The 26266-nt window shown below is 41.8% G+C and overlaps 1 protein-coding gene across 2 annotated transcripts in view; it reads left to right on the top strand.

Moving 5' to 3' along the window:
- exoc4 (exocyst complex component 4) overlaps positions 1-26266 on the top strand; it is a 402169-nt gene that overhangs the window by 233560 nt on the left and 142343 nt on the right. For both annotated transcript variants that reach the window (XM_033040092.1, XM_033040093.1), the window contains exon 10: positions 13395-13614. In XM_033040092.1, coding sequence (XP_032895983.1) covers positions 13395-13614 — 220 coding nt within the window. The remainder of the gene's footprint in view (positions 1-13394; positions 13615-26266) is intronic.

The raw sequence follows: 26266 nt of genomic DNA, 5'->3' as shown, positions 1-26266 counted from the left end.
AGGTGCTCTTTGACTATCGGCATCTCCAACAGTCAACATTTTTAACCCTGGTTTTATGTCCATCAAACCTGCTTGGAGGTTTGGTGACGCCAGAGTGGCAGATTTTCCGGAATATTGGATGTTATTCCAATTAATACTCTTAACATTCTTCTAATTTTTTTTAGATGATACTTAGTAGTGTAGTAAATTTTCCAGCGATCCAGGAAAGTTTGCGGAGCATGGGAAATGGGACCCGGTGAGTTTTAAGGGGTAGCAGGAGACAGAACCCAGTAAGCTTTTAGCGAGTGTGGAGACGGGACCCTGGTAAGTTTCAAGGGAGCAGACAAAAAGAGGATTCTCTGATTTACTGGGCTGTTCTCAGACTTGCATTCGGAGACAGATATCAAGTACTGCTGGAAAACCATCAATTCCATGAAGGATGCACTTTGCTCTGGCTGAATCTTGTTGGTTCATCGGATGTCCGTAAGGGAATGGTACTGACTAGCACAGCCCAGACTGCGGATGCATGTGCTGAGGGAAGCTTGGGGCAGCCAATGCGAAGTTTCTGTAGAAGAGGGCCACGGGATAGGGTCCTCCTTGCTAGACATTGAGGGCTAACTCCAATGGAGGACACCCTTCAAATTAGGGAAGGGATATTGCCCCATGAGGGTCACATGAGTGGCAAGGCTGTTTTGTGCAAAGACAAGTGCTGACACAATTCAGTATGATTCAAGCAAATGTATAGACACTAAGAGTTTATTGAGCTTTTTCACAGTATTTGTTTTGTTTATATTTTTTTATTGTGAGTCGAGTTTATTTCTGCAATAAAGAACAGCAATCAGAAAAAATGAAATAAGAAAAGAGATCAAAAACAAGTTAAAAGAAGTTCAGGAATCAGTACCTAGTGAGCCAGATGCCAATCCATCAGCATTCCTGAATAATCAGAAAATGAATTAATGCAATATTATTGTACCTTGTATAGAGTTCAACGGGTGATTACAGTTTGGTATGTTAATATTACGCAGCATCACTTTAAGGTAAATTAAATACAGATTTACATGCTACAAAATCTCTTACGTGGTGCAATATTTTGATTGAAATTAAAATATATGCTGTAAACATAGCAATAGATAAGGATGTATTCAAACATACTTAAGTCTTTTACGTGTGCACATCCTGGGAACAAAACCTCGGGTACAGTTTTGTCATACTTTTCTCCACCAGTCCTTTATTATAAATTCCTAAGTTTACATTTATAATGTTGAATGGCCGTACAAATGAGGCACACTGAATTTACACCCTTCCTGCCAGAGATGATGCTGTGATGCTATGGTAAAGTATTTTCCTGTTTTACACGGCACTGCAGAGAAATTGCAATGCTACAACAAGCTCGTTGCTATCCTCAAGCTGTTGTGGGTACATTGACTTAACTGCAAGCAATTGAAAGACTACTTGTAGATAAAATGTTCAAGAAGGAACTGCAGATGCTGAAAAATCGAAGGTGGACAAAAATGCTGGAGAAACTCAGCGGGTGCGGCAGCATCTATGGAGCGAAGGAAATAGGCAACGTTTCGGGCCGAAACGTTGCCTATTTCCTTCACTCCATAGATGCTGTCGCACCCGCTGAGTTTCTCCAGCATTTTTGTCTACTTGTAGATAAAGATGGGTTTATGAATTCCAGATGTAAATTATATCATATTTAATGCCCTGGGAAAAAATATCCCCATATGGATTGTTTTGACAATATTAGAGTGGATTGCTACTAATTTCAGTAGTAACCTTCAGTAGTATTCTATATGTAGAGGAGACGAGTAGTCACTGAAAGTGAAGTATTTACTGATCTTGTCCAGGTATGACAGCAGCATCTGGCTTGGATAATTGTGGGTAGGTAGGTTAATTGGTTACTGTACATTCTTCCAACTGTGCGTAAGTTAGTGGGTGGTAGAATCTGGGGGGAGTTGATGGGAATGTGAAGAAGATAAAATAGGATTAGTGTAAAATAAAGGCTAACATTTCACCCGTCGTACTAATTAGCTGCTGAATAAACCTTACCTTTCCATTGTATGCCATCTAACAAATGTTTGCCCGACTATTTAACCTTTCAACGTAGTTTTTTTTTTGCAGACCTTTTGTTCCCCACTCCTCATTTGCTTTTCCTCCTACCTATTTGGTGTCAAATAGTTTGGTCACGATCCACCTCGGTAGCATTGCCCATGTTGAAAAGATGTATTGTTTCCCCACCATTAGAAACATAGAAACATAGAAATTAGGTGCAGGAGTAGGCCATTCGGCCCTTCGAGCCTGCACCGCCATTCAATATGATCATGGCTGATCATCCAACTCAGTATCCCGTACCTGCCTTCTCTCCATACCCTCTGATCCCCTTAGCCACAAGGGCCACATCTAACTCCCTCTTAAATATAGCCAATGAACTGGCCTCGACTACCCTCTGTGGCAGAGAGTTCCAGAGATTCACCACTCTCTGTGTGAAAAACGTTCTTCTCATCTCAGTTTTAAAGGATTTCCCCCTTATCCTTAAGCTGTGACCCCTTGTCCTGGACTTCCCCAACATCGGGAGCAATCTTCCTGCATCTAGCCTGTCCAACCCCTTAAGAATTGTATAAATTTCTATAAGATCCCCTCTCAATCTCCTAAATTCTAGAGAGTATAAACCAAGTCTATCCAGTCTTTCTTCATAAGACAGTCCTGACATCCCAGGAATCAGTCTGGTGAACCTTCTCTGCACTCCCTCTATGGCAATAATGTCCTTCCTCAGATTTGGAGACCAAAACTGTACGCAATACTCCAGGTGTGGTCTCACCAAGACCCTGTACAACTGCAGTAGAACCTCCCTGCTCCTATACTCAAATCCTTTTGCTATGAAAGCTAACATACCATTCGCTTTCTTCACTGCCTGCTGCACCTGCATGCCTACTTTCAATGACTGGTGTACCATGACACCCAGGTCTCGCTGCATCTCCCCTTTTCCTAGTCGGCCACCATTTAGATAATAGTCTGCTTTCCTGTTTTTGCCACCAAAATGGATAACCTCACATTGAGCCCTTTGGTACCCTACTAATTACAGTTTGCCAACGTGAAAATGTTCCAATGCCTCTTCTGGTGTTATTTTGCCCGTCTTTTCCCCACACTAATATTTAATCCATACATCGCAAGCTCTAACCTTATCCAGTGACCCGTTACTGTATCACCGTTTGAAAGTCCAAATGCATTACACCTGTTAGTCTCCCTTTGATCATTACATCCTTGAAGAACCCTAATAAAATTGATTTCCCTTTCATGAAACCATGCATAACATAATTATGATTTTTTTAATGTTCTGCCAGAATTTCCTCAAAAATCTATTCAGTGGTCTATAATTGGCTGATAACTGTCTCCATTTTCTTCTTGAATTGGATTTTTTTTCCCCAGTCCTAAAATCTGAGCATAGCAGAATGTTATTATTAATTCAGCCGTCATCTCTACATCTTTAACAAGTCTGGATGTTAACCTACCAGGTCTTTTTTTTTAAACCTTTTTTAACCTTTTTTTAACCTTTTTAACCTTTTTCTATGGTATGGAAACTTATTATCTATTTTATGTAAAGCACTTTGGTGTCAATGCGAGTTGACTTAAAACATGCTATATAAATAAAATTACTTACTTACTTACTTACTTACTTACTTGTAAACTTGTCAGCCTTTAAATGTTCCTGACATTACTCCATTAGTATGACAGTTGTTTTAAGTTTCTCCATCCATTTTACACTTTTTTAGTAATATTGGGATGCTTCTGTTATCTTCGATCAAGAAAAGACAAAAATATTTGAAAAAAGTCTCTACCAACCAGTCCTTGATTTCTCCTGGTATCCAGTATTTATCTCTGTTCATCCCAATGCACTTCACTGTACAATAAGCTACATTTGAAGTGCAATTACCAGCTAAACATAGAAAAAAACAGCAGCCAATTTGTGTGCAGCAAGTTTCCATAAACCAGCATAATTGTAACCAGATATTTCACCGTAATGCTGGTTAAAGAACAAATATTGGCAGGAGTGCCAAGGATAAATTCCCTGCACTTTCTTGAAATTATTCTCTCAGATCATTTGCAGCGACAGATGGGGTCTTCTTTAACATCTCATCTAGTTGACAACATTTCCAATAATGTAAGGCTCTCTCTGAACTGTCATAAGTCCTTTAGTAATTTATACTGGAATCTGCCAAGCCTTCTTCAGAGTTGGCTGGGAGTTCTAATACTATTAAATATATCTCATGCCAGTAAAATAACCAAGAGTAGCATGGATGTTGCCTGACCCGCACCCTCCAGCACTTCACAATTACAATTGAGAATGTTTAATTGTTGAGGGAGGAGACAAAAAAACTATTTGCCTTTCCAATCTTTTAGAATTATTTCCAGTGAATACTCTTAGTGTTTTGCTCAAGATTTCGGCCTCTGCAGTTCTTTGTGTCTCCGTCTTATGAGTAGAATTATGTTTAGTTGATTTTCTTGTGTCTTTAATTTATAATCTTGGAAGCCACAGTTTAAGAGTCTGACATTAATTCAGCATAGATCGGGGAATGAAGCTGGACTTCTAGGTCTGCATGGTTTGTTGCTATAGTTGATTGGTGCATTAATTCTATTGTGAAGCTTTTCCTGTTTTGTAACGAGGTAGTTGACAAGAACTCAGTCTCACTGAGAAGTTCAACCTCAACCCCCTGCTGTTATTAAAATCATTGTAATTGCCATGTTAGAATACAATAAACAAAAAGAACCTTCAATAATTGGTTTGTATAATCCTGCTTAAAGAGCAGCTTTGGCATGTATATATTTTTAAAACATTCAATAATGTTTACGCCTCATTCTTCATAACAAAGCCAAGATAAGCTTATTAAGCAGATTGTTACAGTTGTGATTGCAATTTTGTTGGCAGAATTATTTCAGGAAAATAATTATTTGCTGTAGTGGTCTTGTATAGATTTTCAGGTGTTGCATTGGTTCTTGTGCAAATGTCTCATAGGATACAATTGAATTGAGAATGTGTAATTGTTGAGGGAGGAAATGAAAAGAATATTTTTCTTTTCCAATCTTTTAGCATTATTTCCAGTGAAAGATTATGCATAAATAACTTATGGGGAAATAACAGCCACTGCAGTTTTTAGTCCTTATCTCAGATTGTGATAGTTGTGAAGCCGTGTTCGGCAAACCTAGACTTGCTCCTCAATCCTGTTCATGATTAACCTGTACCTTTCTTTTATCCATGTGCTGTAGTTTAGTATTCTTTCAATACACTTGTCTAACGTCATCTCTCAGTCATGGTTTTAATTGTATTATATTGTACTGAGCATTTCACTCTTGAAGTGATCAGCTTTCCCTCAATATCAGCAAGACAAAGAAAATTGTGACCAACTTCAGAAAGTGAAGCAGTACAAAGTAGATATAGTTAAAAGTTTCAAGTTGTTAGGAGTAAATATCACCAGCAATTTGTCCTGCACCAGTCATATTGAACCAATGGCCAAAAAAGCACACCAACTCCTTTGCTTCCTGAGAAAGCTTAGGAACCTTGGCATGTCCCCAACAACCGTCACCAACTTGTACAGATGGCTGTGGAAAGCATTTTATCAGGATTCATCAAAGGAAAGATTGGGAACAACTCCATCCAAGAGGGCAAGAAATTGCAGAGTTGTGGACATAGCCTAGGCCATCACACAAACCAACCTCCCTCCTGTTGTACTCTATCTACACTTCACTCTGCCGCGACAAGGCTGCCAGCATAATCAAAGACGAGTCTCACCACGGTCATTCCCTCTTCTCCCCTTCCCAGCTGTTATCAGGCAACTGAGTGATCCTATCACCAACTAGAGAGCGGTCTACTATCTATCTCATTGGAGACCTTTGGACTATCTTTAATCGGACTTTACTGGACTTTATCTTGCACTAAATGTTATTTCCTTTCACCTGTATCTGTACACTAGACGGTTTGATTGTAATCGTGCAGTCTTCATTAGCACTCAACAAAAAAACTTTCATTGTACTTCGATACACGTGACAATAAACTAAACTAAGCAATTGGGTGCTACAAGACTTCAAGTAAAATAACAAGAAGGGCTACCTAACAAACAAAAAAAACATAAACTCATGCAGATGCTTAGCAAGTCTGACAGCATCGGTGGAAGGAAATGGACAATGTTTTGGGCTGGGACCTTCTCCAGAGTTTCAAGATTCCAGCATCTTAATGGGCCTGTCCCACTTACGCGACTTTTGCTGCGACTGCCGTTACCCGTCATAGGTCGTTACAGGTCGCCGAAAATTTTCAACATGTTGAAAATCCAACGGCGACCAGAACAAGGTACGACTCTTTGGACGACTACTCATGACCATACAGGCTTCACCCCACGACATGTCGCCAGGGTGTTGCCTGTTTGGTCGTGAGTGGTCTCCTCAGTCGCCCAAACAGTCATAGCGTCTTTTTCGTCACCGCTGAATTTTCAACATAGTTGAAAATTTTTGGCGACTTGCAATGACCTATGACGGGTGCCGTCAGTCGCCCAAAAAGTTGCGTAAGTGAGACAGGCCCATTAGTCATTTGTGTCTCCATTCTACCTTATAAAGCAACAAGGTGGCCACTGATTCATGAGAATCTTGGATGGGTTGGCAAGTGAGGGGGAAATAAAATACCACCTGAGAGGTGTTATTTCAGCAGAGTGTTTAAAGTACGCCTGAAGATTTCTGTAGCACCCTTGTCGTTGAGGTCCTCTGCCTCTCATGGGTTAATTCACTTCATGCAATTTAATAACAGTGAAGAACGATTTAATCAAAGATTGAATGAGGAAGTATAAATAACGTCACTTCACATGCACAAGCTTGTATTCTGCATAACTGGACAAGAACCTTTGTTCATGGGTATAAATATAGTGATTTGTTATTTATCCTTTCTTCATCATTTGCAAAATAGGAGGAGTTTTACCAGTGAGTCTCGAGGCTTTAAACTAAGTTACATGTGGAGTATCTTCTTTTAAGCCTGAAATGGAATTCCACCTGTTTGCAAACTTGTGGATTTCTTTGGCTGCCTTATCTCCATCATCTGGTCTAAAATGGGAATGTTTGCTGCTGATTCAGCTCCATTCATTGTTTGCTAGCAGCTGAAGCATCCCGTGCATGAATGTAGCAAGACGTGGGCAACAATCGGTTCTGAAAATTGCCTTCATTGAAATCTGCATGTTGAACACCCTGGGATGGCCATTGACAAAAAACCTAACAGGGCTAACTACTTAAATATTGTAGGCACAAACGCAGGGCAGATGTCTTTACTTTAATCTTTACACTTTAGAGATACAGCGCAGAAACAGGCCCTTCGACCCACTGAGTCCACGGCAACCAACGATCACCCCATACATTAACAATATCCTACACACTAGGAACAATTTACAATTTTACCAAAGCCAATTAACCTACAAACCTGTACGTCTTAGAAGTGTGGGAGCAAACCGGAGCACCTGGAGAAAACCCAAGCGGTCACACGGAGAACGTACAGACTCCAGACGGACAGTCCCCGTAATCAGGATCGAACCCAGGTCTCTGGCGCTGTAAGGCAGCAACACTACAGCTGGCCTCAATTTCTCCATTGATTACTCTGTTCTTGGGTGGATGAGAGTCATCGTGTTTGTCAAGGAAGGTGGATTCCCCTGAAGCAAAGTTTGCTTTGAAACTGCATAGCTGGTCGTCTTTTCACAGTGTCAAGGAAATTCAACACATCCCACTTGGAATTCCCATTCTTCTTCTGTTTGGCTCATGTTGGGATGTGGAAACGATGATCATGGGGTGAGCAACAACCTGCCAGATTTCATGATATAACAAAAGACTGAGCATTTGTTAAAAAAAATAAATGTTGTATTTTATAAAAGTTGGATGTGACAGTGCATTCAAGCAAGTTGTAGTATTGTATAAAAACATTGTTAAGTTTTAATTGAAGATTTAGAACTCATGAAACAATAAAATCATCATTGGAACACTGGACCTTGGTGCTGTGAACTATTTTTTTCAAATTTCTACAATTATTTTACCGTTATCATTGAAATATGAGGCCAGTTTATTCTATTTTATAGTATATATGGTTATATGGTTATTAACGTCTACACTTTCAAAAGTTGAAAGCTGATAATTTTAAGTTGTTTTATTCATAGAAACCTTTTCAAGCCATGGAATAAAACACTGAACAAGTTGGCATATCATGCTCTTTATACTTCAGTTAGTAAAGAGCTTTATAGAGAGCTCTCAATGAATACTCTCGGCACATCAGTTTTGCTGACCAATGAATTCAATTGCTGCCTGGTTTACAAGCTGTGCATCTTGTTCCAAATCTCACACTGTGAAAGGAATGTCAGATGTTTTTGCTTTTTAATTGCATATTCCCTGCTCAGGTTGAGTGTACTTGCTATAAAAAAATTTAATCTTGGTCGTGCACCTGTTCTATAAGATGAAAATCAAAAAGATCTATTGGAAATCTGAATCTAAAGCAGAAAATGCTGGAAACAATAACCAGTCACACAGCATTTGAGGAAAGCAAAACAGAACTATCACTCCTGGTCAAAGACACCTCCTAAGACATTGAAGGCCTGCAATCTGAACATGAATCCTGCTAAAGTACATGGAATTACAGATGCTGATTTATACAAAAAAAAGACACCCAGTGCTGGTGACGTTTCGTGTCGGGCCATTCTTCAGACTGATTGTAGTTGGGTGGGGGGTGTTAAGAGGGTGGGAGAAAGCTGAGAGGAGGCGCAGAACAGAGCCCGGCAAGTGAAGGTGGAAACTGTGAGTGGGGATTTCGATAGGCAGGTGGTTGGACAAAGGCCAGAGATGAAAAGACTATGAGTGTGAGGGAAGGACAGAGGAGATGCAAATTGTGCAGCCAGAAGAAGAAATATTGGTGGAGGGGAAAAGTGTGAAATGGGCGTGAATCCAGGTGAGATACAGGGAAGATGGGGAAGGGAAAATAATTAAATAAAAAAGGGGGTTGTTTGTAGGTGAGATCCCTAAATTTGGAGAATTTATGTTGTGTCTCTTTTGCTCTGTGACCTGCTAAGCTTTACCAGCGTTTTCTGTTTTTAACCATGCCCCTGTTGTAAATAGCCAATCTCACACAAAATAACATTTGGAGTCCTAGTGCTCCATCTTAGTGCTCTCTATAGAAAATGCAAAATCAGTCAAATTTGTGCTATTCAGGAGTATCCAGTGCTTCTTGCTGGATCACATACATGGTGTCAGAAGTGGGATTCAAACCTACACCTCCATGTAGACGAGGTCCAGACACGCTATGTGATCCCAAATCATCTTTAATCAGCACTTAAACTTTAATAGCATGAAGGATGGTTAGATGCCAGAACATGCCAACTACTGCTCGAACTGAGTAGTGCCAGAAGCAAGTGTTAATAATAATAATAATAATACATTTTATTTATGGGCGCCTTTCAAGAGTCTCAAGGACACCTTACAAAAATTGAGCATGTATAGGAAAAACATGTAAGGGGAATAAAATAAATAGTAGAGACATGACTAGTACACAAAGTAAAGACAGAATTCAATACAAAACACAGCATGAGGCAATTAATGCACAGATGAAAAGGGACGGGGACGTGGGGCTAAGGATAGGCAGAGGTGAAGAGATGGGTCTTGAGGCGGGACTGGAAGATGGGGAGGGACACGGAATTGCGGATCAGTTGGGGGAGGGAGTTCCAGAGCCTGGGAGCTGCCCTGGAGAAGGCTCTGTCCCCAAAACTGCGGAGGTTGGACTTGTGGATGGAGAGGAGACCGGCTGATGTGGATCTGAGGGACCGTGAGGGTTGGTAGGGGGAGAGGAGGTCAATGAGATATGTGGGGGCCAGATGGTGGAGGGCTTTGTAGGTGAGGACCAGGATTTTGTAGGTGATCCGGTGGGAGACGGGAAGCCAGTGAAGTTTTTTGAGGACTGGAGTGATGTGATGCCAGGATTTGGTGTGGGTGATGAGTCGGGCGGCTGCGTTCTGGACCAGTTGGAGTCGGTTGATGTAGGTGGAGCTGATGCCAAGGAGAAGTGAGTTGCAATAGTCCAGTCGGGAGGAGATGAAGGCATGGATGAGTCTTTCAGCAGCAGGCGGTGTGAGAGAGGGTCTGAGTTTGGCGATGTTGCGGAGATGAAAGAAGGAGGTTTTAATGACATGGCGGATGTGAGGCTCAAGGGAGAGGGTGGAATCAAAGATCACGCCAAGGTTGCGGGCCTGGGGAGATGGGGAGACAGTGGTGCCGTCGTTAATATAACGTTAATATAAACGTTATAGCAGGGTGGGGTTAATGATGCTAACTATGTGTGATTGGTTAACATGCGTAGTCAATCTACAGTAGGTGCAATCAAAACAAAGATCTTTTCAAAGATCTTTTCATCATTGTTGTGTTATGAAAACCACAGAAAATATCATGTACTCTCAAGATCACATTTAATAGAATAATATTGCTTACATATATAATTATTGGACTTTGCATTTCGGAAAAGTCCCAGCTGAGAGGAATACAGCAAAATACTGAAAATATTGGGGGTGAAAATGACTTCAGGACAGTTTGTTAGTAAAATGAAGGTAACAGAATACTTATACAGCTGAGTGAGTATAATTTTATGGATGAGAAATTGTGTTCAACCAATTGATGACTTCTTTGACAAATTAACTAGCATGTCAGATAACAAGGAAGACAATGGATGTAGCAAATTTTGTTATACAAAATTTGGTCTGAAGTGCCCCATAAAAGATCACCGCATTAGATAAGCACCTGTGGACTTGAACGTAATAGGTTAAGTCCAGGGGGTCAGATATGGGGCTTTATGTGTGGGCCAGATATATTGTCAGTGCAGAGGGGCTAGGAGCAATCCCAAGTGTGCATCCAGAGTCAAGGTCTGGAATAGTACTAGGTGTGCAGTCAAAGCTGGGACAATGGGAGTGTTCAGCACTGGGAACCTAAGCAGGTAAGCAGCTACGATCAGGGTAGAATAGGGGGGTAGGTGTAAGGCTGGACTCAGGGTCAGGAATGAGAGACGGTATGCAACTGGAGTCAGGGTCAGGAGTAGTACCAGGTGTGTAGTGAGATCCAGGTTGGTCAACATGCACCAAGTGTTTGATTATATTCTGATTTCCATACATGAATATACTAAGATCATTCATGTGCTGCACCTGTTGATCGGAGCTTGGCTCTACTGTGGAATGTAATTAGGAATGTAGTTTAGCCTAACCTTATTCATATCTAATACAATTTAAAGCATAAATATTGCATTCAAGTGTAAGTTACTCGCTACAGTATGCACCAGATAGCACAATTTCAAGCTGAATAATGCAAAAGCTCCGTACCAATGGGAAGGGGAGCCCCCCTCCCACATCGCCCCCCCCCCCCCCACCGGTCGCTACGCTCCCTCGGGCTTGGTCACTCGCGATTTCTCACTCCCAACTCTCACCCAGTGTTGGTAGCCCTGATAAAGGGGATGTGGCAGGTGGTTTTTGGAGCTTAGAAGGCCCATCAAATTCTGCCTACCATCAAAATTGCCACCATCATGGCCATGTAATTTAATTATTTTTTGTGGCTCGTTTTTGCAAATAAATTGTCCAATACCCTCCTTACAGTCAATACCAAAGAGCGATTGATGTCAATGAGCCAGTCTCCAAGGTTACAACTATTAACTTGGAAATACTGGGATGAAGTCATTGTTAGGAGTCAACAGTATAAACCACAAGACTGCGTTTTTAGAAGATCTAGTTTGGGTTATTTTAAAATTAATGTTTAGTTTAGCCCTTGTTTAGTTTGTGGTTCAGAGTGGGAAGAGGTGGAGAATTGCTTAAAAATACATTCATAATCTTTACAAAAAATGCACCAGACTCCATAATTATTGATGTTCGACGATAAATGAACAGATTTATATCATGCAGTTTTTTAATTTAAACTCACTCCTGGTCTTGTGCCATCAACTCTATATTTGATTTATTTTCCAGTGCGAGAGATGAATTATTTTTGTAATGGGTTTTCCTCTTTCATGGTGGTATCATTATTCTTGGTAAAATACTGATGTTGCATTGTTGAGTTTGAGAAGGAAATGGACAGTGCCAAACTTATTTTGGTGGTTCATTCATGTAAAAGTAATCTGGAAATAAGTTGCTCATATTGCATTCTCTCCCTTCAACGAAAGGGCACATAGCAAGGAAATAGTGAAAAAAAAGCTATTCATCAATGTCACCAAATGGCAGAGAAATTTCTGAAATTAAAGATGAAATAAACAAAATTTCCTAAAATTAAACCACTTTTATTTAGGCTGGAAGCACGATGATTCATTTGTACAGCACAGCCGTAGACTTGCCTACGAGAGATTTTTTAAAGATGAAGAACATTTATTTGTGGTTCTATGATGGGCTAACACTGCACACTAACTTGTGACATCTGCACAAAAGTTACCAAGTCACCTCATGTATTGCGGTTCCTAATTAAATGTGACTATAATTGGTTTGTTGAGTAGCCGAGGCAAGTTTTTTTATCTTTTCCTCTTTTATGTATGCACCCTACAACCACTTACTTCACAGCTTATTGGTTGTGGCACCGCAATTTGAACATCAATGCAAAGGTTAAAATAATTTATTAGCTATTAGTAATTTATAGTCCCTTAAATTAATTGAACTGAGTCCAAGCTTATTGTTAGCTTTATTTTCTTCCTTTTCAATTCAATTGTTTGGCAATGTTTCTACTCTTTCTTTTCATTCTTCATTATAATCTTGGAATTTAAAAAAACAGACTTATGATGTTACATCCTTAGCTCTGCATAAACTGTATAGTAAACCTGGTTGCAGTGAGCCTGGTCAGTAAGCAAAATGCTTGATGTTCACGTTTACCACCACTCCGTGCTCTCAGGATCATTTCAATGCTTTCTTCAGTATTAGGAGCTTGACTGAAGTTTTGAATCAAATGTGTGCTTGATGAAGAAGTAACGGAGTCCTTAAAATCATTAACGATTGAACACAGACCCATCTCCACTATAAAGGGTTATAATCTCTCAACACACTTGACTCAGCCTGACACTATCTATCCTCTGGATCAAATAATGTTACAATATCAATTAGACCTGTGCCTGTTATATTAGGTCATTGATCACACTGTCAGTAGCAGAAAGTGTGATCATTGCTCTACTTTAGAGGATAAAGTTTCAAATGTAAATATTCCAAATTTCGAGGCAATAAATTTCATTCGCACCTGTAAAATTGAAGTTAAAGTGTACATCTAGTTCTGCATCTGAAATTTTGAATTCACCATAGATGTTTACAGTGTGAAAAGCGAAAGTACCTACAATACTTCCTCCAGCATGATTGCTCTGTTCCGAATGCTCACTGAATTCTAAACTTTCTCTTCCTCTCTTTCAGATTCATTCAGGAGATTGAAGGTGCCATGTGGTCAGGCTCTGGTAAGCAGTGTCCTCTGCGAGAGTTCCTCACCATGTACATCAAGAACTTCTTCCTAAATCAGGTTCACCTAGATGTTAACAAGGAGATTGAGGCAGCAACCAAAGTCGCGGATCCTTTGAAACTGCTGGCCAGCGCTGATACTATGAAAGTGTTGGGAGTGCAACGGCCCCTCCTTCAGGTAGGAACTTGGTATTGCATGACAGACGCACATAAAACTTCAAGTCAAGAGTGTTTTATTGTCATGTCCCAGATAGAACAATGAAATTCTTACTTGCTGCAGCACAACAGAATATGTATTCATAATAAATAACATGATAAATGAGAGAGAATAAAAAAAGTTCAGTGGTTATATATACACATGCTCACATATGTTTATATATATATATATAGATATACACATACACACATACTCAAAAAAACAAACAATAGCTGTGCAATAATAATAATAGTCTATTATAGTTCCGAGCTTATGAGGTTGGAGTGTTTAATAACCTGATGGCTGTATGGAAGAAGCTGTTCCTGAACCTGGACGTTACAGTTCTCAGGCTCCTGTACCTTCTTCCCGATGATAGTGGTGAGATGAGTGTGTGGTCAGGATGGTGTGGGTCTCTGATGATGTTGGCTGCCTTTTTGAGGCAGCGACTCTGATAAATCCCTTCAATGGTGGGGAGATCCGAGCCGGTGATGGACTGGGCAGTGTTCACAACTTTTGCAGTCTTTTCCGCTCCTGAACGTTCAAGTTGCCGAACCAGGCCATGATGCAGCCAGTCAATATGCTCTCTACTGTGCACCTGTAGAGGTTCAAGAGAATCCTTTTTGACATGATGAGTCTCCGTAAGAACACGTGTATTTTACATGCTGTTTACAGGTACGAAACATTTACAGTGAATATCTAATGTTCTTTGGATTAGGATGTACGTTCAAAGTGTACTCTTGTCTTCTCAATTAACCAACCTCTCCCTATAATAAACATTTAACTCTGCAGGAATAAAGAAAAGACAAATTGTTGGAGGAACAGTGGATCAGGGAGCATCTGTGAAGGGAATAGACAAGACAATGTTTTGGATTGGGGCCCTTCTTCAGATCCCGTGTTCTTTATAGTTCAGAAGAATGGGAATAGATCCCTTTGGAGTTAACAAAGTTCTTACAGGGGTCAACAAGCCTTGGTTCGAGACTAAGGAGTCTGGAACCAGACATTGTAGTCTCGGAATAATGAGGAGAAATTTCCTCACACAGATTGGTGGTAAATCTTTGGAATTTTCTATCCAATGAGTTCATTCACATACTGGTCAGTACATTTATAATTTAGGAAAAGTGTTTTTGCATTATGAGGTTCTCAAATTGCATTAAGTACCCAAATTATGATTTGAAACTGACCATTACAAAATTCAAGAATCACTTGACAATGCTGGATAATTAAGATCCTGGCTGGTTAGGCTAAAGCCTTACTTTCCAAGTTGTAGTTTTCTGTTTTGCTGTGAAGGGATAATTTTCAGTACTCGTGTAATGTGTTGTCAAATTTATTGGTTGTCCACCGTGATAAAGCAGTCTGAAGAAGGGTCTCGACCCGAAACGTCGCCTATTCCTTCGCTCCATAGATGCTGCCTCACCCGCTGAGCTTCTCCAGCATTTTTGGCTGCTGCATTCAAAGGTGCGTTATATTTTGCACTGCTTTAGTTCAGCCCATGAGAAATAGGAGATTAAACCAAAAGAATACCTACATTCACTGATATTTTTCATCTCTTGGCAACCGACTCACATTTAGGTTGCTTGGGTATTGGCTTTATGCTATGCTGGTGCTCCCAGTTTCCAAAACGTAACTCACAATAACACCCAAGTCAGCTTGGCAGCTGTTCATAAGATCTGACTGGCTCATCTATTTTAGGAGTGTCACAACTGATCTCAACACCTTGCAGCCGGCCATGCTTGCAAACTACTGCTGGTGTCGAGACATCCGAACCTAAAAAAAAGTAGATGATGCAATCACTTGCATCGCATCTCTCAGGAGGGAACGGGCAAATATGCATGTTTTTGTAATGGGCTTGTCCCACTTAGGCAACTTTTTAGGTGACTACAGGAGACTCTGCTGTCGCCACATGGTCGCCACATGTTCGCGGGTGGTTGCCGGGTAGTCGCCTTCATGGGCGTGAGGAGTTCCCGCATTCTGGGAACTAATTGCGGCCTCATTAAAGTCGCCACGCATTTTTCAGCACATTGAAAAATTAGCAGCGACCAGAATGAAGCCGCCATGGAGGATAACGAGAATTCTCGTGCCGTAGGTGGGTTGCCAGGAGGTCGAAGATTCTCGTAGGTTGTACCCGGTGCTGACAGGTGAATTTCATTGGTTCATTGGGGGGAAAAAAACGTAAGCAGTAATTTTCAGAACCAAGGATAACCGACCGGTAATGTTAAATGTCCACCGAGCTTCTTAAAAGTTGTCCCCACTCCTTCTCCGTCCCTCTCTCCCCCCCCCCCCCTTTTAAAGGACTTACCGTACACTGTGCTTCACCACGACGAACAGCCGTCTTAATTATAGCGCTGTTCATCGTGGTGTGCGTCTGTATCACATTGGCTTTGCACCGTGTGAATTTCACTCAGACAGCGCTCCCCCCGCTTGCCCTGTCCCCCGCCTGCATAACGGGCTGGTGAAGGAAGCGATGTGTGTGTGTATGTGTGTGTGCTCCACTCTGACTGTCGCTGTTCCAGTCGCCGGTTTTTCAGGTGACTGCCGGAAACTTGACAGTCGCCGGCAGTCGTCTGAAAAATGCCCAAGTGAGACAGGCCCATAAGAACCTTCAACGAAAACTGGATTTCATATTTGCGTCAATTACAACAAAAGTCAGCTTACAGACGTCAATCTCCCAGATGCTGAATAAGAGCAATATAAAAGCAACTTTCTCCATTACTCAGTGCTAAAATAATCACACAAGTTTATTTTGCAATTGACCAGTTAAAATAAATTAGAAGCATGTTTCGCAGCTCGTTAAATCTCCTGTTGAACACCTGGTCTGTCAACAGATCAATTTCCATGGATAAATAAGTGGTACAATTGATGCTACAATTGAGCCGCATTAGATTATACAGAGCTCATTAAGTCTTTTTTTCGTGAACTGTTCCAATTCAGTCACCTATTGATCCATTGCATTAACTTTCAATAAAGTAACCTGTTGGGTCGTCTGTTCTCAAGAAGCTATTATATTACACGTGATTGTTTGAATTCTGTAAGATGTGCATTGTCAAGTTGGTGGCTTATTTCTGCTCATAAATTGGCTCTGTTGTGGCATAGAATCATCAACTCGCCCAAATTACTCAGACAATTCCACAGCCTAAAACAAGAAAATAGATTTTGCATTGTGAGCACATTTAAAATGCTCATGGACAACTGAAATCGACCGAGTGTCAAATCTGTCTTGGGCGATCACAAATAAAATTGCTTGTCATTGTACCGGAGCAGCCTGACATATTTATCAATGATGTGGATGAGATCTGCCAGGACAACTTGCTGCAAACCTCCCTGCAAACCCATCTGAGACTAATCAATCCACACGATTAGATTCCCAGTTTACCACTCTATTGCATTCATTTCTGTACATCATCAACATCCAGTGCCTACAAGACTGATGTACTGCATTACTTGGGCAACTCCAAACACGCCACTCAAACCGGCCCCATAGGAGAAACGCCCACATCGTGGGACTGGAAACTGGAAGTATTCTGAGCTAATTCTGCTACCACCATCATCTATTACAACAAGTGATGGCTCCCACTGATTGTCGCCGGAAGCTTGCGAACGATGACAGCGATGTCAACATTTGAAACATGGAAGATGGGCACGAAAGAAGAAGAAGCCACTCAAACCTGCAATCTCTGTCACCAGAAAGAGCAACTATTTCCAGTGCATGGAAACGCCACCACTTGCATGTTCCCCACCAACCTGCACATCATCCCAACGTGCAATTATAGCACCAATCCTCCATTGTTGGGACTTCTGAAACTCCCTGGAATTTCCTATTCAACAACATTGTTGGAGTACTCACACTGTCGCAATATAAGAAGTTGTCTCACCATCACCTCAAAAGTAATTCAGAATGGGCCCATATTCCCGCTTTGCTAGAGACATCTATATTCTGAAAAAAATAGGAATAAAGAACTATTTTAATAAATGATGTAATGGTTCAGTATCCTCCTGAGAAGCATGTAAGGGGTGGGGTGTAGGGAATGGGGGGGAGGGAGAAGAGGGGTGGAAGGGGGAGAGAGTGGAGAGGGGGAGGGGAGAGGAGTGGGGGGAGAGGGGGGGAGGGGGAGGGTAATAGGGGAGGGAGGCTGGAGGAGGGGTGGCAGAGGGGGAGTCAGGGAGAATTGGGGGGAAGGGAGGGGGAGGGGAGAGGAGTAGGGTGGAGGGAGGGCGGAGAGGGGGGTGAGGAGGGGGAGAGAGGGAAGGGAGGGGGAGGAGAGAGGAGGGGGGATGGGGAAGTGAGGTGGAGGGAGGGAGGAAAGGGGGAAGGGAGGAAAGGGGGAGGGAGGGGGAAGAGAGGAGGGGCGTAGAGAGGTGGGGAGAGGGGGGTAAGGGGAGGGAGTGGAGGGGGGTTAGTGGGGAGGGGGGAGAGGAGGAGCGGAACCGGGCGAGCGAGCGGGCTGCGAAAAGCGGAGAGAGCCTGGGGAGATAGAGAGAGCTCTAGTACAGGGCCCTACTCTAGTACAAAGCTCTCGGCATCTCTAGGAAAACCCGAGCCGAGGCGCGTGTGTAATCCATTTCAGCGGCTTCATTCCAGCACCCTGTGCGGGGCGGGGCGCTGCACTGCGGACGGACGGCCGAGTGCGAGTGGACTGTAAGTCAGGAAGCAACAAAATGTCGGAGTCGGAGGTTAACGTAACTCGTCATCAGCTACAATCCAGAGCACGGTGGGGTGGGGGGGAGGGCGGCTGGTCCTCAGGCATGGCGGAGCGCTGCTGATGGCAGGCCGGTCGACTGTGAGCGAGAGGAGCCATTGTGACGTCATCCAGCTCGTTAGATTTTAAAAAGATGTCAGATTGGTGAACAATTTTGGTAAAAAAACTCAGGAAATAATAAATCAAATTTTCAGATGAAGCGTTTTCTGAGATCATGAGGTAAATCTCTACCGGAATATGTAAAAATTTCACCGTTACCGCGTCGGGTTTTCGAGGAGAAATGTTCAAGCAAGCAAACCCACAAGTAAACATCCAAGGTCAGAGGTTTATAATAAAGATTATTATCTCCTGCACACAATTCACAAATCTGAATCATGTGTTGATCACTCAGTGTCAAGGACTTCCTGACACATGGAATGAAACCTAAGTGACCAAACATGAAGATTTAAATGGAATACTAATCTTTATAATGGCTACACATTTTTTAAAGACCCTGTATTGATAAAAGTTAAAGTAAATTTGATTTTGTGGCTGTTTGATGTTGCAGTGCAGCACTACTTTTACTGGAAAGCTGGCAAAGTAAACTAACTGAATGAAATGGTAGTAACCATTGCAAACCTGATAGCTACTTCAGGTGACTTGCAGCAGATGGTTTACCAGCACATCTGAATCGTCTGCTGCCTTTGAAGCCATTTCTACACTTCTATTGCCATGTGAATGTGAAGCGTTGTAAGAGTCAGACACAGTGTACTACATATGTAATCAGATATATGTGGAAACCTTCCACTGAAATTATTATACCTTTAAAATCCATTCCACATTAAGCAGGATTCCTCATGGGAAACAAACAATCTCAATATTGTGGCCATATCAGATTCTGGTGTGAAGCTTCCTGATGTAGATGAAATGGGGGGAAAAGGAGCAAAATGCTTTTGGATTTTGTAAAATTAGTATTAAGAACTATGCCAGTGGAGATGCACTGTGGATAAGATAAGATAACTTTTATTGTAATTTGAACCTGATTTCAAACGCAATTACGTTTCTGTAGTCATACAAACAAGAAAAAGACCAAGACACACAATTAGCACAATTTACATAAACATCCATCATAGTGAATCTCCAAACACCTCACTGTGGGATCCTATTTTGATATTATTGATAAAAATAGTTTCCAATGCTCTCAAAATCCACAAAATAAATGAACTACTTGCATTGATGTGCAGCGCTATCCTCATAAAAGAATGTCATCTGGAATCAATTGCTTTTAAAGTGTCATCATAGTTCTTTTGTGAGCAAACTAAAGATTTAGTTGAAATGAGTGCTTACATGAACGTTTACATCAATGCCTGTTACTGCTCAAGTCTGAGTTTATCTACTGTTGAAACTGTCACGTCAGATTCAGCTTCCATCCCTGAGACTCTGCACATCTTAAAATGCATCTGCCTCACTGTTCCTATCCTTACGGCTTGATTGCCTCCAATTGGCCACCAGATGGCGCCAGCAATGGCTGCCTCACCAACAGTCTGTCTCGTCCCCTCCTTCTTTGTTATTTTTTAGTGTGTGATAAATGCATGTTTTAGTGTTCTTTAACTTGTTTTATGTGGGGGGGGGGGGGTCGGGGGAAACTTTTTTAAATCTTTTACCTTGACGGAGATGCAATTTTTTTCCATATCGTATCTCCGTCCACACTGTGGCCTAACATCTTGGAGCTGGCGGCCTCTGCTGGGGACCAACTTCAGGAGCTCCAACCGCAGGAGCCTGCAGGACTTACCATCGCGGAGCTGGTGATCCCTGTCGGGGATCGACCTCAGAGCTCGAACCGCAGGAACCTGAAGACACCATCACGGAGTTGGCGATCGCTGTCGGGGATTGCCCTCGGAGCTCCAACTGCGGGAGCCTGCGGACTTTAACATTATGGAGCTCGCGGTCCGTCGTTAGAAACCAACTTCGGGAGCTTCGACCATCCCAACGCAGGAGCTTCGACTGCCCCGACTCGGGAGCTCCAATCACCCCGACACCCTGACTCCCCTGACCGTGAGAGAATAAAGAGGGAAGATTAGACTTTATTACCTTCCATCACAGTGAGGAATGGGGGAATCCACTGTGGTGGATGTTTATGTTAACTTTTATGCAGTTGTGTGTCTTGTTGCTTTTTTTTAGTATGGCTGTATGGCAATTCGAGTTTCACTGTACCTTAATTGATACACGTGACTAAATACTGACCTTTGAACCTTGATTCCACTGACTTCAATTCCCAATTCTGTTGATCATGTTAAATCTGTTCATGCTCTCACCCTTCGCTATCACAAACGTTTGCACCTCACCATTTTACTAAATCTTGTCTCATGTCCGTCCACGCTTCCTTCAAACATTCCAAAATTCCACCCATCTCTCCTCCATTTCTCTCTCATCAGAATGCTCTCCTTTATATGGGTTCAATATCAATTTCAATAAATCCAGGTGTCCAGCCTTTCCTATTAATATCTGGTCTGTTCAGCTGTAGGTTAACCACATAGTATTAATTCAGTTTCTCTCTTCCTCTACTCCCATCATCGGTGGTCACTCAAAACGAGTATGACTGTCCTCTCCTCTCCATAGGGTCATCTACTTGTGGGTCTGCAGATGTCTACAGATGCCGATCCACGATCCACACACCTTGGTGCAACGTGGGCAGTGGAGACTGGCGGTGGTTAGTAACACTACTTACACCGCCTGATCTTATGGGTATTTCCTGCAGCTTAGACCTGCATGTCACAACCTTTACACATTTTTTGCTTTTTTTCTCTCATTTCTTTCATTCGCCTCATCAACTGCTTAATACCGTTGCAACTATTGCTTCATCCTTCTTCCCTCCCAGTCATCTCAACAATTTAAAACTCAATTGTTTTCTCACTTTTCCAGTTCTGATCTTCTTATCGAGTCCACATCACAAGATTAGAAATTGTTCGGCCAGAGTTGAACACACTTCTTGGCATCTGCATACGATGGCATCTTGCACTTCTTGCACTTCCTGTGCTTCTTGTGCGTAGAGCTGGAAAGATTGGTGGAAACAGGGCTGTGACCTTGATTTACGATGGGGAAATCATGCTTGACTAATCTTCTGGAGGTTTTTGAAGATGTAACGAGGAAAATGGACAAGGGGGAGCCAGTGGATGTAGTGTCCCTGGACTTTCAGAAAGCATTTGATAACGTCCCACATAGGAGATTAGTGGGCAAAATCCGGGCACATGATATTGGGGGTAGAGTGCTGACATGGATAGAAAATTGGTTGGCACAGATAAAAGAATGAGTAGGGATTAATGGGTCCCTTTCAGAATGGCAGGGGTGCCGCAAGGCTCTGTGCCTGGACCGCAGCTATTTACAATATACATTTTTAGATGATTTAGATGAAGAGATTCAAATAAACATTAGCAAATTTGCAGATGACACAAAGCTGGGTGGTAGTGTGAACTGTGAGGAGGATGCTATGAGAATGCAGGGTGACTTGGACAGGTTGGGTGAGTGGGCAGATGCATGGCAGGTGCAGTTTAATGTGGCTAAATGTGAGGTTATCCACTTTGGTAGCAAAACCTGGAAGGCAGATTATTATTTAAATGGTGTCAAGTGGGAAAAGGGGAAGTACAACAGGATCTGGGGGTCCTTGTTCATCAGTTAATGAAAGTAAGCATGCAGGTACAGCAGGCAGGGCAGAAAGCGAATGGCATGTTGGCCTTCATAACAAGAGGAGTTATGGAGCAAAGAGGTCCTGCAATTTTTCCGCAGTTGTATAATGCCCTAGTGAGACCACACCTGGAGTATTGTGTGCAGTTTTGGTCCCCTAATTTGAGGAAGGACATTCTTGCTATTGAGGAAGTGCAGCATAGGTTCACAAGATTAATTCCCGGGATGGCGGGACTGTCATATGCTGAGAGAATGGAGCGGCTGGGCTTGTACACTCTGGAATTTAGAAGGATGAGAGGGAATCTTATTGAAGCATATAAGATTATTAAGGATAACATGTTCCCGATGTTGGGGGAGTCCCGAACCAGGGGCCACAGTTTAAGAATAAGGGGTAAGGCATTTAGAACGGAGATGAGGAAACACTTTTTCACACAGAGAGTTGTGAGTCTGTGGAATTCTCTGCCTCAGAGGGCAGTGGAGACCGGTTCTCTGAATACTTTCAAGAGAGAGCTTGATAGGGCTCTTAAGGATAGTGGAGTCAGGGGATATGGGGAAGGGCAGGAACGGGATACTGATTGGGGATGATCAGCCATGATCATGTTGAAGGGCCGAATGACCTACTCCTGCACCTATTGTCAATTGTCTATTGACCCCTCCAGTTCTGATTTAAAAGGTTTTTGGCCTGAAACATTAATACTGTTTCTCTTTGCACATTTCTGCTTCCAGCATTTTCAGTTTTTATTTCAGCGTTCCAGCATCTTAGATTTTCAAAATATGGAAGAAAAATATAATTATTGGAATTGTTTTTATTTAGTAACAGCTGGGTTATATTGCAAACTAAAATTAAGACGTGGCAGACTTATTAAATTACATATTCAATTAATAACAGTAATGGCAGTAGAGGACATGGATACCAAGTCTCTTATTCCACGTTAGACAGCAATAAATCAAAGGCAGGAACTTAAGTTAATGTAATCAAGAAAACAAAGCTTAAAAATAACACCAATAGCACTTAAGGCAGCCAACTCTTCAGATGCTGATAGTTTTCACCTGGTTTTAAAGGAAGTAGCTGATTAACGTAAAGCTGTTTCATTCGTTACCTTCCAAAACAATGTCTGTGAGTGAATTATTCTTTCAAACTGGAATTAACTATTTAAGGAAGATATTGGAGTCACGCTACACCAGAATCAGCCTGTGGGATGGCTCGGTCCCGCCCGTCCATACAATCCTTGCAATTCCTCTTCTGTGTCATTCAGCCACTCTGATGTGAAAGGCCTGGAGCTGACTCTACTCCTGAGTAGGAATATCCAAAGACAATTTCAAAGGAAGTATGAGGGAAGGCAAAAGAAGCACCATGAAGGATGAGAATAAAAATCCATAACAGGACTCAAACCTTCCATTCCACCCTGGCCCTTTCCTGTATCTGCCAGGTGCCAGGACTAGTCCTGGATGCTTGCACCTCCGTCACCAGTTCTGAAAGGAAATAAAGTCCAGAAACTCAGTGAGGAGCTACCAAAGGGCTATTTTGACCTGGTCTGATGTTCTGGGTGCAAGTCCAGTTCTAGGCCCATGTTCAGCTCTAGATCCAAGTGTACTACATTGGTGTATAACTGATTCCATATTGGTACAAATCTATTTCTTCAGTGGAAGCACAAGGAACTGCTGATGCTGGTATCTTGAGCAAAACACAAAGTACTGGAGGAACTCAGCTGATCAGGCAGCATCTGTGGATGAAATGGACAGACGACATTTCATAAGAAAGGTCCTAACCCAAGTCATAGTCTATCCATTCCCACCACAGATGCTGTGTGACCTGCTGAGTTCCTCCAGCACTTTGTATTTTGCCCGATCACTACAGTGTGGCATCAATAAATGAAGTAACTGAGGAAACATATAAAGAACCTTGGAGATATTTAGAGAAGCAGCGGAGAGGATAGACTAATGCAGGAATATGGCATCCAGGAGACAGTATATCAACAGAGAGGAAGCAATGAGCATTACAGCAGCAAGGTGATGAGAAACAGTAAGAAGCGCAGTTTGTTTTTGAAGCTGGCCAAAAATAGCAGATTTGCACAGTTAATAAAATGTTTTTCATAACTGGACCTTGGAAACGTTTTGTAAATCCAGTCCTCTCCACCAAGAGTTTCACACTGTTATAGATATTTTATATTTTAGCTTATTTTATGATTACTGCCCTGGCAAATAGATACACAGTCTGAAGTCAAAATGTGGACATGTATGGAAGGCAGAAGAAGAGGGGAACCACAGCAATTAAAGTGCACTCTGATCCTACTTGCCCTGGTCTGGTTTGCAGGCAATAATAAGCATGGATAATAGGAAAGCGATTCTTCAAGTCTCCATTCTGGATTAATTCTGACAGATTCATTTGTGGAATATTGAATACAACTCTCTGTGAAACACTACTTAATGTGTAATTCATGCCATTTAGTTGCTGATTTATTTTTATGCGGTTGAAGTGTTGGACAGAAGTTGTAGATAGCATTTATCATTTATTTAAAGTGCTGTTCTTTAGATCCAATAATTAGCCTGCTGTGTAAAACTACCACCTGGTGCAGAACAAAGTCATGCAAGCAAGTAGTTGTCAGATTTGATCTCTAATCACCGTGTTGGATAATGGTTCTGACACACATGGACCTAAGTAGGTATTTCAGTCAGGGCCGTAGACTGCAGGATGAGAACGACCCCCCTATAAATAAAGGCCCTGGTTGGTGAAGGGATTTTAAAGAGCAGGGAGGAATTCAACCAGGTCCTTTCAAGATTTGGTAACATAAATTCCAAGGAGTGCGTACATGAATATCAAACATGTTCGGTATGAAATATAAATAATTATTCATTTTTTCATGTACGCTGTTAAACCCAGGCCCCATCTACTCTCTTCATTGAATGTAAGAGTTCTCAATTCACTTATATTTAATTTCCTGACAAAATTCTATTGAATATAGATCATAGAATAGAAACAGGCATGATGTCTGTTGCAAACACAAGGCTAAATTAAACCAATCCCTTCTGCCTGCACCAGATCCTCATTTCTCCATTATCCACTTATTCATGTGCCCATCTAAAATCCACTTTTATATCTGCTTCCACGCAAACCCTTGGCAGCACATTCCAGACACCTACCACTCTCTATAACAAAGTCTTCTCCACACATTTCTTTTTTTAATTTTCTCTCTTTATCTTAAAGTCATACCCTCAAACACTTGACATTTCCAACATGGGAAAAAGATTCTGACTGTCTACCCATCTACTCTTTTCATAATTTTATAAAATGCTATCAGGTCTCCCCTCAACGTCCGGCATTACGGAGAAAACAATCCAACTTCGCAAAATAACAAATACCCTGTAGCCCAGGCAAAGTACGGGTGAACCTGCCACCCTCTCCAAAGGCTTCACATCTTTCCTGTCATGAGGCAATCAGAGCTGCACACAGCACTCCAAAAGCTGCAATGTGACTTCTTCACTTTTATGCTCAATGCCTCAACCAATGAAGGCAAGCATACCAATGCCTTTCTTGCCACTGTCTACTTCCGTTGTGACTTTCTGGGAGCCGTGGATTTGAACCCCAAAATTCCTCTGTACATCATTGCTTTTAAAAGTACTGCCATAAACTGCACTCTTTCCCCTTATATTCACCTCCCAAACACCTGACAATTGCCCAGATTAAGGTCCATCTGATATTTCTCAGTCCCTATCAATAACTGATCTATATCTTGCTGTATCCTTTGACACAATTTTTGTGCCATCTGCATATTTACTAACAAACCCATCTCTGTTTTTGTCCGAGTCATTTATCACAAACAACGATTGCAAAGTCAACATCATTAAAATACAAATTATCTGGTCAATAGCATTTGCTGCTTGTAATAAATTGCTCTGTGTTAAATATTGCCACAACAGTATAAGCATTGAAAGAGTGGCAGCATTTCAAAAATACTCGTGGTCGTAAAGAGCTTAGTGCCACCCAGAGGTTGTGAAAAGTGCCATATAAATACTGGTCTCGTGTTCATTTCTTTATTTATAACGGACGTTCATCCAAGCACTTAGCGGCTGGCTAGTATAAAAGTTGCTTTCTCGTGTGGGATGGAACTTACTGTTGCAAGACATTCAATAGCAGTGAGGTGTGCAGCAGTCATCTGCAGCCTGGCTTTGTCCTGATATTATCTGCTGAGGGTTTGCATCCAAGTGTTACTCTCCTCCAGTTTTCTGACTGATCATTTTAATTATGTGTGGTTCCAACAGGCTGCCTGAGCAAGACACAA

This window comes from Amblyraja radiata, chromosome 21, assembly GCF_010909765.2.
Source record: "Amblyraja radiata isolate CabotCenter1 chromosome 21, sAmbRad1.1.pri, whole genome shotgun sequence".
Lineage (NCBI taxonomy): Eukaryota > Metazoa > Chordata > Chondrichthyes > Rajiformes > Rajidae > Amblyraja > Amblyraja radiata.
The sequence above is the reverse complement of the archived record's forward strand: the minus strand, read 5'-3'. Positions and strand labels throughout refer to the sequence as shown.